The sequence below is a fragment of the Lepisosteus oculatus genome, chromosome 11 (genome assembly GCF_040954835.1).
Source record: "Lepisosteus oculatus isolate fLepOcu1 chromosome 11, fLepOcu1.hap2, whole genome shotgun sequence".
Taxonomy (NCBI): Eukaryota; Metazoa; Chordata; class Actinopteri; order Semionotiformes; family Lepisosteidae; genus Lepisosteus; species Lepisosteus oculatus.
Genome location: NC_090706.1, coordinates 6,957,041 through 6,973,605, shown reverse-complemented (window position 1 = coordinate 6,973,605; position 16,565 = coordinate 6,957,041). Strand labels below are relative to the sequence as shown.

The following is a 16,565-nucleotide window of genomic DNA, read 5'->3' as shown; positions in this document are numbered from 1 at the left end:
GGTTTATTGCATGCTGAAAAGAAAAGAAACACAACATTTCAGCTGTGGAGCCTTCTTTTTCACACCCGAAGAAGGATCCACAGCCGAAATGTTGTGTTTCTTTTCTTCTCTTTTCTGCATGGAATAAACCTTTACTTGTTCCTTCAAAAACCATTACCCAAAATCTAGTCGATACAAATCACAACCCCCTTGCAAGACAGCAGTGAAGTAAATAAAGTACGGAGCCGCCATTTTCTTTTTTCACGAGAAAAAAACGAAATCGTCAAATCTAAGGCAAATCCTACTGAAAGCAAGCACGCATTGAAGCTTCAGTACCAACGTAGCAGTTAACATTCTTTCAAACGTGGCCCGTAACGTTAAATCACGTCCTTTTCGGAAGCGCTGCTGAAGTGTCAGGGTGTTGAGTATCACAGGATACGCGTGAGAGCATGGTGTGGAGCAGTTGGTCAGCTCCGGCGCCACCACCCGCTCTGGCTCACCTCTTTGGGAGACAGGATGGAGATGTAGTCCAGGTAGATCTGCTTAACCCTCTCGGCGATGGTGGCCTTGTGGGTCACCGTCTTGAGCTCCTCGCAGGCCTGCCAGAACAGCATGTTCTCGTCGCTGTGCTCCGAGCGGAGGAACTCCATGAAGACGGCGCGGCCGGCGGGGCTCTCCAGGAGGGTGTTGAAGGACACGGCCCAGGAGGACACCTCCGTCAGGCTCACTCTTCCGCTGAGAACAAACACGCGGACTCACAGCAGAGGAACAGGCTTCTTCCGGTTCTGCAAGCTGGAAACATCTGGCAAAGTCTGGTTCAATTTATAGTCGAACCCTGTGGGTGCCTTGGATAGGCTTCTCCCTTGACATGGATGGGGTCCTAGTGATCTCTAACATTAAACTAGTCTAATTAGGAACAAGTAATAGGTTTATTCCACGCTGAAAATAAGAAGAAGGTGTGACACCTGAAGAAGGCTCCACGGCCGAAACGTTGTGTCCTCTTTCTTCTTTTTTCAGCATGGAATAAACCTATTACTTGTTCCTTTGCAGCCTACGCATGCTGACGCAGATACCTACCTAGTCTAAGTTAGACTACAAATATGACTTTTAGAAACTATTCTTTACAAGGCTATTGACACTGACTTTTCCTCAGAACGAAGAAACAAAAAAACTAATGACGCTGCGATTATTCTGAAAGTCACCAATGTCTGAGCAGTTCCACCTGTTGGATGGGTACATCCGTAAAGGCTCTGAAAAGGCTCTTTTTTATCAATGTGGAAAACAGAAAGTTACATAACAGTGCTACCTGTCTCCAAGATAGTGAATAACAAGACTCAAATAAACATAAAGGGTCCACATGCAAAGAGCTGCAACAGAAGCCTAGAATTTATATTTTTCCCTCTAAAAAGATAACCCCTGACAAGTGTGCACCCAGTCAAGGACCATTAGAACTGATCTTTAAAAAGGAAAGATTCTAACTTTGAACATGTCGCTATTTAGAAACCCAAATCTCATCTTCATATGTGGGGTGTTTCTAACCCCTCCTCACCAATGCCTGTCTGTTCAAAAAGGTGCCAACGAGCTTAGCAATATCTGCACTCTAATATGCAGTGTGATTCTGTAAAACCGCTTGACACTGTCAAAAAGAATGCAGCAATAACTAAGCAAACAGCTCCATTGGAAAACAAAGGAAAAGATATGGAGTTTAACACTGGTATCTCTTAAGCACCAAGGAAGACACTTTTCTAAAGACATCTCATGTTCTTGTAGAAACAGAGCTGCCCTGTTACAGCTTCACATGTTAATGACACAGCACTTTAACTGTGGGTGGGTCTGCACCTCTCTTCGGTCTTCTGCAGGCTCCCCAGCGTTGACACATTGGAAGCTCTCCTGCTGCTGCACATGTCCTTGTCTTTGTTTCTCACCGTCAGGCTGTCAGACAGAGAAACTGATTGTATATCAGGCCTTCACAGACGATCACTGGGGTCCACTGACAGCCTGTGTACTAGAGCGCAGTTTCCACTTAGTAAATGGAAACTCTATGTAATATTCATTCTTCAAACAGCTTGGCTATTTAGTGCCTAATTAGGGGAAAGGCAGAAAGCAGGATTAAAGCAAAGGTCAAGTGCAGTGAAGGTAACAGATACAAAAACTGGACCTTACATCAGCCACTTGAGGACATTATTATATGTAATAATAAGAACCACCCTGATGTTTGGCCATTTCACTGCAAAGAGGTTGAAATGGTAAGAGCCTGTCGCAAACATTGTAATTATCTGTAAATAGACCCATTTCCTTCCATATGATCAAAGACATTCTATTTACAATGAAGGCTGAGATTGCAGAGTCAACCTTCTGCCACTTCCAGGTATAAATACCCTTTTCCCAGTGTTCATTTACCCCAGCACCATTGCTTTTTACCATTGCACCCAAGCACCATTGCTTATAGGTGGAATACTATGCTTTCAGTCGAGTATCGTGAATGGATCATGCATTAAAATGTACAATTCTAGAGCCAGGCCAAAGCTTTAGAATTCTCTTCAACCTTATGAGGGGGAACAGAACAACTGAGGGAGTTTCCTGGTGTCATAATTACCCAGCTGTGCTGTAAAAGAGGACATTAGAGATCACACCATGGAATCTACAGTGGTTTAGGTGGATGAACTCAACTTTATCGTTTCAGCCATTTGCCTAGATGAGCTCTTCCCAAAGGAGGCTCAGTCGACACTCAGTTTGACTCAAGGAGGGTCTGGAATGGCTTGGGAACCTGGCTTATCTTACAGGGTCACGTGGCATGGTCTGCTCCGCCTGGGTTGGCCAGCGCAAGACCTGTTATTACCCCACCACCCTCGTGTGACAGAAAGCCCAGAGCTCCGGCGTCTCACCAGGAACAGCTGCAGCAGCAGCACCAGCAGAAGCAGCAGGGGTGAGCTCCTCGGCCACAGGGGGAGGAATCCGGGCTGCTGTCACAAGAGGGCAGGGCCCGGGAGTCCTTGTGAGAAAGCCGGCGCCTCATGGCAGCTCTGAGCGGCTAGGTGTCTTCTGGCCCTGGACATCTGAAACACACACAACACTCCTGGGTACACCAGAACCTTACAAATTCTGGGGCGGATCCCCATAATATCTTTCCATACATTAGTGAAGCCTTCGTAGATGTCCAGAAACGAAACACCCAGGATTATATTAGTGGTATCACGCCAGCAGCCATATCACTCTGCATCTCACAACTGGCAGCCCCACTGAAGCTCAGCAGGTGTGAGCCTGGTCAGTACCTGGATGGGAGACCTCCTGGGAAAAACTAAGGTTGCTGCTGGAAGAGGTGTTAGTGGGGCCAGCAGGGGGCGCTCACCCTGCGGTCCATGTGGGTCCTAATGCCCCATTATAGTGACGGGGACACTATACTGTAAAAAGGCGCCGTCCTTCGGATGAGACGTAAAACCGCAGTCCTGACTCTCTGTGGTCATTAAAAATCCCAGGGCATTTCTCGAAAAGAGTAGGGGTGTAACCCCGGCGTCCTGGCCACATTTCCCATTGGCCCTTACCAATCATGGCCTCCTAATAATCCCCATCTATGAATTGGCTTCATTACTCTGCTCTCCTCCCCACTGAGAGCTGGTGTGTGGGGAGCGCTCTGGTGCACTATGGCTACCGTCGCATCACCTGTAAAGCGCTTTGAGTGGAGTGTCCGGAAAAGCACTATATAAGTGTAAGCAATTATTATAATTATTATCATCATGTACTGATTGTAGACCTCACTTTATGGATAAAATAGGACAAGGATAAAATAAATAAAAACTAATTGTCTATACCTAGATGCACCCATCCATTCTGCTTGATCTAACTCAGGGTCACGGGGGGGTGGAGCCTATCCCAGCAAGCAACGGGCACAAGGCAGAGTACACCCTGGATGGGACACCAGTCCATCGCAGGACACGGGAAATGTAACTCAAGCCTATCGAGAAAACCTGCAACCATGAAGGTGGAAGATATTTCTATTAGTAGGAGTGGTGCTATTAACATCTATAAACATGGCAGGCGTGACAGACATAATGTTAACAACCATCAGATGCAACCAATCGTCAGTTAGAAATCTGTTGAATATCGGTAAAATAACAAACTAATACTTATGACTAATGACCATATCTGTATCCTAAAACAGGTTATGATTACTCTTTTCAAGAATTATTCTTAAAGAGTCAGGTGCTTCTTTAAAGACGCGCGCCAGACTCAATGGTTTACTGGACATACACACACGTATAAAAAAGATACGGAAGACACTGCGACAAGCAGCTGTTCAGGATTTGTTTTACGCTGTTTATCAAGTAAAATTGGTATAATTTTTGCAATTAAGAAAAATAAGTAATGCAATAGTGCAGCAACAGCATTTGATCAGTATGAATGCCCTTCCGATGAGCAGTAAGGAGTTATGCTACCTGTTAACCCGCACCTTCAAAATAATTAACGGCACATCTTACTAAGGACTGACAGCTGCTCTATATGTGATACCCTTATAAGTAACAATGTTCTCGTTTGCTGCATTACATAATTAAGTTAATACAAGACAAGTAAGAAACGAAAAATGCTATCTGTATAAGCATTCGTTACTAGCTAGGTTTGAAGGACAGCTGCTTTCCGATGGAAGCGACTTTTAGTTATTTAAAAAAAAGATTATTATGAAACTGAATGTATTCATTATAGACTGAATTCAACAAATTAAATTACATATCACCTACTTACAGAATTCGGTACACTCATTTGTGAAATAGCGCATCCCACTCGAAATCTCTAGTGAGTCAAATTCAGTAGACCCTGAATAATTAATTTTAAAAAAATCACTATACTTACAATAATCAACTCATAACGCAGCGATGTGTTGCAGGATTTAAAGCCATTTAAAAACAAGATATAGTTTATTGGATTTAAACAGAAAAACCTCCTTGTGCTTCTATTTGAAAGAATGACTGGCGTCAAGGTAAAGCACGCATGCGCTCTGACGACGACCGCCGAGCCAATGTGATTTTTCGGAAGCAAGCGCTTGATTTATTCTGAAATAAATTGCCTGTACCTTGACGGAATTATTAACAAAAGAACCAAGTTACATAACATTTCATTTGCATCAGTGCTCTGCATTTAAGAACACATTATTTAATGTTTCGAGAGGCTATATGGAAAATGCAAGCAACGGAAAACTGCAAATGCCAGCAATTTGTGGCTGCAGTACTTTTTGCTGTTGCAATTTCCAGATGTTTTCCTCACTACGATGAAGTACGTGTTAGTACCGTATAAGACCTTTGCAAATTGGTGGAATGGAAGAAGTGCCAATGTCAAATAACTTATCGGTTTCTAAAAAACTTATTTAAATACATACTTAAAAAACAAAACGAAACCTCCAGTGCAATTAAAGTAGATCCGATTCCAGTAACAGAATAGTTATTTCTGCCTGCGTGTCAACGCCTTCCACAAAAGCCACTAAATTATTAAGAACATCTGACGGAAAGCTCACGAAATCTCATAATTACACTTAAAACGTAATTCTACTTGTGGTCACTAGATGGTAACATTGAATCACTTTGTACGAAAAGAAAAAATTCCTTGTGAACTCTCTTCTCTTGAACAAGTACTGTTAAAGTCATCAATATTAAAATACGTTTGTAAATGTAAATAAATGACAAATACCCAAATTATGCAAAGAATAATCACATTTTACTAGCAGTTACATTATTACATAGGCTTCGGTCTATTTTCTGTAATGCTCAATTTCACTTCCCCTTCTTAAAGCAGGTTTGCCTTTCAAACACTACTGCAGTAACATTTTTACTGTGTCAGGTGTAGCAATACAATCAATACGCCAGTTAAACCGAGTACATTCTTCAAAAAATAAAAATAATTCTTCAAGTGAACAAGTTTCAATTCTTCAGTAATCTGCCGTGTGTGAGGCAGATTATTTTGAGATTCCAAGTATAAGAGGACCCTCTTTACACGTGCATAGATTCTAATGGTTTGGATGACATAGGTCCCAGTCAGTCACATTAAGCAGCTCCACTATAATATTATTAGAAGGCAGCTATTTTCTAACTGTAAACTGCATGGCCTGGATTACTGGAGATATCAACATTATGAGTATTGACTTGTACCATGATTAGGTGATACTGTGCAGTACACTGTTTACCATAAACAAATTTAGAAATGTGTTGTGCTTGATCTGACGGGAAGGCGAAGATCTTTGTATGGAGGCAGTAAAAAAGCTAGACTGCTCCTAATATTACCATTAATTAGTCTGCTGTACGGTAATAACTTTGACCCCCTTTCTGTGAGGTTCCCTTATTGACTCCTCTGTCTTGAGTTTCCAGTTTGAAAGAATATTAACAAAATGAATGCTGTAGTCTTAATTATGCAACTGGACATTCATCAGGGTGTTTCTCCGAGCTGTTGTGATTTTTAAGGAAATTACATTACATTTCAGATATTATCTAATATAGCGAGGAATCACCATGTCGACTCTGGGCTCAAGATAACAAACCAAACAGCTTAATAAAGCTATCACGAGGGAGGGCAAATGTCAGCTGCTAACAAGTTAATGAAAGAGAAATCTAAAACTCAGAATTTGCCCTTCTAAGCTTTTTTGGGTGTTCAGAGCAAGCAGTAATGGGCTCCCCCAGAGAATTCGGTCATCCCTACTCCCTATACATTAGGCAGACTAAGACCCCCAACACAGGTTGCTAAGAAAAGAGAAACCTTTGATCACGATTGGTCTGTTAACAAAACTTGAAATGTTGATACTGTGCATTAACTTGGTGTACTTCAACAAGGATGCTATAAATGTTATAGAATTACTAAATGTATGTAATTCCACTATTCCATGCAGTTTTGTAAATGCTGAAGAAGCATGAGGTGAAATCCTCATTTGCTTCTGCAGGAAGGTAAGGAAAGAAGGTTACAAGTACACACCTTCTTTCTTATTCGGATTTCTTTGTAGTTTCCTTGGTCTGCACATCTCCTTCAAATTGAGGCCAAAGCCACTTGTGTGTGTCTGCTTTTTGCATAACTTTCCATTCCGTTTCTATTACACTATTACATCTTCAAGAAGTCAACAGACAGCTTATGATGGTGCTTATGTAGCTTTGGATGTAGAAAGAATAATTACAGTAAACTTTAATTACAGTGGCACAGTGCTCAGAAGTGCTGGGGCCCCAGCTTCAATTCCTGGGGTGCTACCTACAGCATGTGGGTTTCGTCTGGATGCTTTGGTTTCCTCAGTCTAAAACATACTGGTATGCAGGTTGGTTTCTGGAAAGAGGGTCTGGTGTCTGTGCGTGTCCTCTGCCTGGTATCCCATCAAAGGTGTGTCCTTCCTTGCACCCATGGCTTTCTGGGGTAGGCACTGGCTCACTCATGGCCCTGCAATGGATAGAGAGGTTAGAAAATGGATTTTCCATGGATGGATTAAAACAAATCAAACGAACTTGTAAGGATGACTACACTGCTCTGAATTCTTCTCATTAAAATGCCTGTAATTAATCGAGCACGCAAGGAAATTGAAATATATTTTTAAAATACTGACAGCAGTTCATCTGTAAGTTGCTAGTCTAATTAAAAGTCAACCAAGAACAGATAAAGAGCAATTCCAAATTTTCATTTAAACAAGTGACTGCTTAAATGTTTAATGTACAGTATAAACCCACAGTGCTTCTGATTTAAGGAGTGTAGATCATTGTTCTTCTCGCAGAAAGCAGATAAAAGAGAAAATATATATTTTTTAAATCCATTGTTGGCCACTGCTTACATTAATGTTTCATGAAGTCTTAAAAAAACACTCAATTGAAGGGAAATCTCTGCTGCCTGGGTGACAAATAGGTTAATTAAATCAGCACAGTGCCAGGCACTTTCTTTACTTTATATACTCTTACAAAGACACGGTTTTCAAATAAGAACAAATATCTGCACCAAGTGTACATTAACATTAAAACAACAAAGCACTTTATATCTGAGAAAAAATGATAATGATTGCACAATTGTATACATTTAACTGAGAACACAAATTCTGGCACTCTGATTGAATCTTATTTACTGCAGAGGAAGGGTGAAAACAAATCTTAAATTGTCTTGGTGTTTTTTTTTTAATTTAGAAACACTCCTTCATTAACAGATGGGCTTACTACTACAGCTCTGTACCGACGGAGAAGGGATGTAGATACTGTTACACACAGTATACTCAGTCTCTACAACAGCCACTGTTTCTGATATAGTGGGCTCCCCGGTGCCAACGGCTCAGCTAAGGCATTATGTAACGCAACGGGGGTTCAGGCGGGCGCCCTTGCCGCATTAGGTCGGCCCCAAACCGTCTGGGGCTTGAACCCAGGACTCCCGCTTCACTCAACAGGGACCAGCCCGGTGAGCTAAAGAGAGATCTCTCTACAGCCCAGTAGCTGTAGTCCTGCTATCACAGGGAAGGGCGGTGACGTCACCTGCTCTGGTAAGCTGGCTCTTACACAGTACCTGTCGGCCATAAGCGTTACAATTAGATGGAAGGCTGATGCAGGTTACACTGCTGCTTGCATGTGGGTTATCACCCTGGATTCAAGATGTTGTCTTAATCCCTAATCCTAGCCTCCCAGGGTTCCATCATCACAGCTCAGACAGGCGCCAAAGTGAGTGCAGTAAAAAGCCAAGCCCTTGTCACGGTCGTAGAGGGGATGGATGGAGCACTCCTGGGAGTCTGCTGCAGTATGTGTATGTGTTACACCTACTCACGGAAACCATACAGGCTGCTGCAAGGCAAGTCAAGGGCAACCTGGGGAGGTTCAAATCCACTCTGTTCTAGCAGGGTGCAGCCGGCGTACCTGCCTCGTATGGATCACAGAAGGCCAATTAGATATCTGAAGCAGTCGTCTTTGAACAGCACACCTCTAGCTATGAGAAGATGAATTGGATCCACCAATTTGGACCCCTAACGGTATTTTAAATTTGATTTGGTATTGCAATTTTTACGACTAATTGCACGGGTCATCTTATTGACATAATAGCAGGTATCCCTGAAATCATCTTTGTGGTTCTCACAGAGGAACAGGACAGGTCACACAAGTGACAGTTTTTCAGCACATTTCTATAATTGTTTTTTTTCGATTGAGTTTGGCAGAGGTGAACTGATATTATACTGTAAAATGATGGTTTAGAAATGTCCTATCATAATTACACTTAGAAAACGTATGATCTCAAATTACATAAAAATGACCATTTTTTTCTATGCCTTCAAACCTATATAAGCTGTCAGTGTATGCTGGACATCACTAGTACCCTTATGTCATTCCACTCATGTTGTGCCATTAATTTGCACTTTTCCAAAGGCTCTATGACCAGGAACAAAATGTACTATTCTAACCAGAGACACTATGGTTACTGCTGAGCACAGGCAAGCCAGTGCCTTTAATTGGAAAGGCTGTTATCAGTCTGTTTCTTATATAATTTATGGCCTTCCCCGTTTTATTTTCAGAATAATTATTTGTTATCACCAAAGGTACATCACTGTGCTTCCTCTAACTGTCGTGGATGGCAGTGGAAATTGGGTGAATATGAAACAGTGTTTACCCCCATCTTAACCTTGCACATTATCGATATTGCTCATCCCACCTTGCAGTGATTGCTGCTTTGGAGATAGCAGAAACACAGAGGAGGATAAAGCATTTCACTTTCCTTTTTCTGTTTTTACAAGGGCATCTCTGCACATCCAGGATTCCACAGAGTCTCAGCTTTTAAAAGCCTGGGACTGAAGTCCTCAGCAGTGAATGAAGCCTGAACTGAACAGGAGACAGCTCTTCATGTTTTAAACTTATAGAGTGGAGGCTACTTGCACAAAGCAGACAAGTTCCACTGCCTGCCTGAGAGACAGAGAAAGCATACTTCTGATCTTCGCCTACCCACTTGTGATCAATCACTTCTCTGAGGCCTCACTTGATCCATTAAGATTTTGCAAACTACGGCAACTCTTTCTCACATGATGACAAAAAGATGCACTCTGACTATGGCCGGGTAGTGCCCTAAATGGTTCAAATGCCACGGTTTATGGATGGTCTCATTTATGGGCCTGTTTTCTTATCTCCTCTTTTCTACATCTTATCCATCACAAAACCCCCTTCTCCCTCCTACTGGAACAGCTCCAAGAGTCAGCCTCGGGCCCAAAGCTTAGAGCACCAACTTCCTCCACAGACAGGCAGCTGATCCATCTGAAGTGGGAGCAGGTGGGTGCCTCACCATGTGCTGACAGAGATCTTACATATTTGATGAAGATGGAAATATTTTTACTGCTTGCCGGTAAGCCTGCACATAGAATGCCTTTAACTTTAATCTTAACTCACAGTACTGTTTTTCCAGACTCCAGATCCCAAACGCACACAAGAGCTCGAATGCGAGAATGGATGGATGTATTTATTTTCCTTCTCTTCCTGCAGCTTTAATCCGGTATTTGCACCTTACGTGCTTTCTGCTTATGCCTCAGCCTCCCCTTTGGACTACAGAAGTATTCATGATCTGTTTTCATTGTGGTTCAAATAGAAAAAGGATTACAAAAAGAGAGTTAACACAGAAAAGATAATCCATTCAATTCAATCTTATCACATTTTATGGCATCCCTAGCTTAAGTAAACAAATGCATCAGTCTGCCGAGATAATTTTACAAATTATACATTCTGCTCTTACAAGGGAACATGATTAAAATCTGCTGTTTCTGCATTAAGGATCTGGAAAATAATGCAGACTGGATTATTTCTTCTGGATAAAAGCCCTATATAAGGCTACATGTTCTTTTGGAGATTCTTTGCTTGATCCAAACAGTAATTACAAAATACTAATGTGTGCCTCTTCATTCATTTCCGAGCAGCGATATGCATTTGTTGTGTGTTATATTATTTCCATGTTTATTTTACCATTGGGCCCTGTCCTGTGAAATTGCACAAATTGTTTCATCTGTGCATTCCTTGTGGTCTCCATATTATCCTCTTGCACACAGTGTGAATCACCTTCACTGGAAGTGGCAGGCAGGTCGACACATGTGCCAGAGGAGGTGATATCTGAGCACTGTGCTTGAAGAACCAGGCAGGAGAAGCTTCCTTCCATCTCAGCTTTCATCCATCCGTTTACTGATCTGCTCATCCAGTATCGGGGCACGGAGCAGCCAGGAAGCAAGGAGGGCAAGGCGGCGAGACACATCCTGGATGGGACATCAGTCCATCGCAGGGCACACAGACTCGCACCAATTTTCCCCAGAAGCCAGTTAACCTACCAGCATATCTCCGGAGATCTTGGAGGAGACCCACGCAAGTATGGGGAGAACATACAAACTCCATGCAGATAGCACCCAGGAATTGAACCCAGGGCCCAGTGTTGCGAGGTGTACCCCCATACCACCCTGCTGTTGCCTCTAAAAATGTAAAAATTCACAACTGTGCCAAGAGTAATACAGCAGATGACTTGCTTGGCAGCCTCCATAGGCAGAACTGTTGAAAACCACACTTTATTGTGCCTAACAATCACTTCTGTTCATATTCACTGGAGAATCTAACGATAAAAATTATGTGGGCCCTTGCTTGCATTCTATTGTTCTAACAAATTGATCTGCTGTAAAAAATCTGCCTCAGTTTGCTTTTTCTCACAAGTGTTATCTTTGTCTAATTCTGTCCTTAACCAGTGATTTATTTTTTTTAAACTCCTAAAGCACAGGTAAACAGGTTTATATTTTGCTGCCATTTGCAATTTTACATTTTTACATCTGTTTTACAATGAACTACAGTATGAAACATCATAAACAAACCAGCAAGTAAAAAAAAAAACTTTGCAATGAATAAGGGAAATGCCATATTTTTAGATTCCTGAAAACCTTGCAAATTTACTACCATGTAATTATGCAACCTGTACATTAATAACATTCATAAATAACTATAGAATACTTATTATATAATTATAATGCCCATGCCATACACGTCTTGAGCAGTTATGCTGAAAACACAAGACAGGAAAAATAGTACTGTAGCAAACAGAATGTACTGCGCAGAAGAAAGATTCAATAGATTGGCTCTTCACAGACAGGGATAGTTTACACTTAATTTGCTATTTCATGTCTGATGTGAGTCTCTGAAGTGGAAGTATTTACTGGAGAGTTAGAAGACCTGCCTGCTGCTCTCTTCTTTTTGATCTTTACAGTGCCTTAGATCCAGGTTTAATGGACAGACACTTCTGAACACTTCCTCCTACCCAGAGCACTCTCTGCCATCCACAAGGCAGGACCTTTCTAAACCAAGACACCGGGAAAGTTTTTCATCATCTTTTGAGAGAACAGACAGCCACTCCATCCCTCACTGTGTTCTGTGAACGAATCTCTGTGAAAAATGAAATGTCCCCCCCTCTTTTGGAGCTATACGTCAAAGGAATGACAGGGTGTAGCATAATCTTCCTTACAAATTTCACCGGCACTAAAAAATCTTTTTAATCATTTACAATATCGGGGAAATGTATGTGAGGAAATTTAATCTGTGGTTAGTGAGTAAGCATTTCTCAGGTTCCTGAGTGTATTAGAGTTTTGTGTGCTTCACTTCTAATTTTGTTGGGTGTAAAGGTTACTGAAGGGTGAAGAGGAAGGAGAATTATTATTAGCTCAATCCCTGTATTTCATGCATTTCCCAGTGTTGAAGGCTTGCTCTGCTGCCAAGCAGGCCTGAATTTTGTAGGTACACTCAGTTAACAGTTATACATTTCTAAGAGATTTCTATTTCTAACATAAGTGTTTAAATATATTTTAAAAATATTTACAGTTGTCTCCTGTTGGAAGGTCAGGTGTTTTTTCTAAACCTTTGTACGTTTGTCATGGAAAAACCTGTTAGTCTCCAGGCTCAATCCATTCAAAAACGTAGCATCTGTTGATCAGTCGTGTAGCTTTAAAATGCATTACTTTTGTTTTATGTGATCAGGTAATATGAAAAATGATTATTTGGCTAACTGCCCAAAAGATAGACCGACACCTAACAAGTGAAGACAACCTTTTTTTGAGGACAGATGGTATCGGCACCAAACAATGCTCTTTTCATTCCGTATGAAACAAATTCAAAGGCCTTGAAAAATTCTGGAGAGCAGGACTAAATCAATGGTGTTCTCGGGAACCCTAGCAGCAACAGAAACGTGAAAAAATGGAAAAGCTGATCCATAAACCCAACACATAGCAGGGAATGTGGAGTGCTGAAGAAGGCTTCAGCTTTCTCAGTGAGTGCAAACCTTCCCATATCCATGGACACCTGTATGGGCATGATGGATTACAGCCGAATGATATGGATACCATCTAGCATGAGATTTGCAGAAAAAACAAGAAAGCAGAGGGTGGGGGGGTTAAAAAATCTGTAGAGGAGGTATGCAGGGAATACAGTTTATTTAGATTTTTCACCAGACTTTTGATAAAGTTCCATGTAAAAATCAATTGCCACATTGCAGGTGGTAGGCACTGAAAGAAGTGTTTTCATTTACCTTGATAAAGGGTTAATGGGTAGAAAAATTGTCGATTTGAATGTAGGGGTGAATGTGCCAACTCGGAAGAGTACCACAAGGATCTGTATTTGGACCATTGCTCTTCCCAATTTATAGCAGTGATCTAGATTGTGGCATAGGTAGCAAACTAGTCTGGTTTGTATGAGAAACTAAAATAGAAGGATTAGCCAACACTGTACCAACTGCAAAGGAGACTTGTAGCAAATCAATACCAGTGGTGTTCTTTGCATTTTCTCAAAGGCACTGCAAGATTTAAAAAAGCTTATAATGTAAACCTGGGCAACCAGCTGCTAGATGACAAACAAGGAGCTCTGAACCTGAAGAGACGACCTTCGAAAAAGACTTAGACATTTATTTACAGGCAGAATGACCTCCTCTCTTCTGCATACTCTTAAATTATGCATGAAGCATCATAATCTTTCATAATTACAATCAGCACCAGCCGCTTCTCATTTATGCCTGTATTCTTTGCTCCTCAGCAGTGCCCTGTACTTAGGATGCCAAGAAACATTTTGCCATCTGATAGAGTAAATCAGTAATTATTGAGAAAAAGTGTAAAAAGAAGCCAGTTTGGGGTGCAGCATACAGAACAAGCAAAATGCACAGTATTGGAACAGGACATTTTGAGACAGAGGGGCCCAGGAGAAATGTAAACGTGGAGGCTTCTTTGCACACAGACAGAGATCTTGCCTGATTGTGTGCACTCAATACATACAATTCTGAAACGTGGCCCATTTTGTGTTCTCATCCTTCTTCACATTATACAACTGGTTTCCGACAGAAAAGTGCCTTCTATTGATCTACAACACCAAGACCATTTAACAGAAGATTTCCCTTACGTGTCTCCAGCCCACTAGTGACAAGGCCCAATATTGCTTAGCTTCTGAGACCTGATGAGAAAAGTTCTAATTGCTGGGTTCAAACAATTAAGTCAGCTAGCAGAATTCATTTTCAATGATAAGATATAAATGGTGCATTGTTTCATTTCTAGTTTTTTAAAACTGCATTTTTTAACATGTATTTCCTCCCCCGCCCCATTATTGCCAATTGCTGCTTTTCAGATTTATTCAGCTGTCCCTGCTGTTCCCTGGTGTTGTATTGAATGATAGCTGTAGTATTTTTGTTAATGCTGAGGTAGGCAAATGCAGCATTTGAAAAAAATTGAAACAGCTGAAAGTAACTTAAAATGGATTGTTCTCTTTTAAACTGAAGGAGGGCACACACTCACTGAAACTTTAGAGCTATTAAAAGTATAACATTACTGCAGCAGTTGCACAGCAGTTGGAGAGCATAATGAAGAGTCCCACATGAATTTGAGTGGTTTAGTTTTCACTGTAATGACTTTCCTGAAATATTGTTGTCCAGTTTTGTTCAGTTTCAGTGACAGTGGAAATACTTCACAGTACCTTCTTGCCAGAAACATGGCTCCCTTCGGAATTGAGAAAAATGTACAACTGACCCTCAATTTAAAGATGCTGCACAGGGCTTTCCCATAATCCTGTGCATCTTCATCAGGCCATGGCAGAACCTGCAGGGGAGGTGTAGAGATGGCGATCATATGCTGTTCCTGTAGGATGAATCACAGAGACAAAAAAAGATGAAAGTTAAAGATCAGAAAAAGTCAACAAAGAACAACAAAAAAAAATATTAACAATCCACACATCGGATGTAGATTTGAGCAGTTCTTCCATGAAATAAAAAACAAACAGACGTACAAATGAAGGTTAATCTGAAGTCCCGTTACAAGACCTTATGTGTTACACTGTGAGCATTAGATAAAGGATGCATTGAAACAGCTTCTCTTTAGACTCTCGAAAGCAATAACTGAAAGGAAAACAGAGCATCGTCTCCCCAAGATCAGAGCTAGACAGTTTAGGTTCATCATTAACATTCAAGAAAAATGTTGAGAAGCTTTAGGACAAAATATGTTTTTTGATTATGTGTCCGTATATTTCGTTACCCTGGGAACAATGGAACAAAAACAAAATTAGTGAACAATGATGCTGCAGAGGAAAGGGCACTCTAGCAAAATGATAACAGAGCTGAAAGAAATGAACTCTGATGCTGAAGTAGAAGAATTATTCCTGCCACACTAAGATCCCTGCAGAATTCTGTGGAGCCTGTATTTGACTGTTTGGTTATGCAAGAGTACAAGAATGCAATTATACAAAATGTAAAAAGAAGTGTGTAAAATCCACCAAGGAAATCTTTTTGTTTTTGCTTTTATCTGTATGGCCTGATTTTACTGTTCTTATCAAAATAAGAAGGATAAATTAATTGCTAAATGATAATAAATTAATGAGTCCCATGATCTGCATAATGACTGCTCTAGGTATGTTGAAAATTTCAAAACGTTCCTCAGTGCAGACATTATCAACGTTGTGCCTCCTAGCTAAACTACTCTTTGTTCCTCATAAGCAATCTCTTCCTTGATTCCTTTCTTTCATTCATTATAAAGCAATTCATTTTCTTAGGATCTGTGTTTCCTTAGGTTTCTCTCAATATTCCTCTTTTGCTTAATTCACGCCTTAAAGCAGGGGGCTAAAAGTTGATTTATTCCTTTTTAACTTTGTCACAAGCTTGGTGCCACTTCTCATTTCCTCATCTTCTTCTACTGAACCCCTTTACTTCCTTCTCCGCCGTCTCTTGCCTTTGAAACCGGTGTTCAGCATTTGCATTTCAGACACACCGCTTGTCATTTATTGATACTGATGCTTTCATCTCGGCTGTCTGCAGCTTGTCAATACCGTGGACAAAAAAATCTCAGCAACAGATTCCATACTACTTCAACTAGCACATCATTTTTTTCCCTCCATAAATAACTAATTTTAAAGAGGATGATTCGATAAGAGGTAAGTGCAAGGCAAAAAAAAACATCATATCATATTTAATTTGTGTATTTAAGCCTTTCAAACACGTGAGTAAAATTCCATCTATTTTAGCAACTGCGGTGACGATTCTCCATCTAGCCATGACTGCTAAATCCCTTAATAGGTAGTAGTTCAGGTGGGGAGCTGCGTCAGCATGCGTAGGCTGCAAAGGAACAAGTAATAGGTTTATTC

General features: G+C 41.0%; 1 protein-coding gene across 16 annotated transcripts in view; it reads right to left on the bottom strand.

The window, feature by feature from the left end:
* LOC102697294 (regulator of G-protein signaling 20-like) overlaps positions 1 to 16,565 on the bottom strand; it is a 148,938-nt gene that overhangs the window by 3,404 nt on the left and 128,969 nt on the right. For 11 of the 16 annotated variants that reach the window (XR_011191013.1, XR_011191012.1, XM_069195470.1 and 8 more), the window contains 5 exons: positions 14,963 to 15,070; positions 7,249 to 7,377; positions 2,865 to 3,035; positions 1,819 to 1,911; positions 480 to 714 (listed from right to left, as the gene is read on the bottom strand). Coding sequence is in view for 14 of the 16 variants with exons in the window: in XM_069195470.1 (XP_069051571.1) it covers positions 480 to 714; positions 1,819 to 1,911; positions 2,865 to 2,995 (459 nt within the window). In the remaining 2 variants the exon portion in view is untranslated. Of the gene's footprint in view, positions 1 to 479; positions 715 to 1,818; positions 1,912 to 2,864; positions 3,036 to 3,788; positions 4,177 to 4,824; positions 4,966 to 7,198; positions 7,378 to 10,331; positions 10,504 to 10,898; positions 11,780 to 14,962; positions 15,071 to 16,565 lie in introns of those variants that run through there. The other 5 variants (XM_069195473.1, XM_069195477.1, XM_069195469.1 and 2 more) reach the window with 5 other exon arrangements.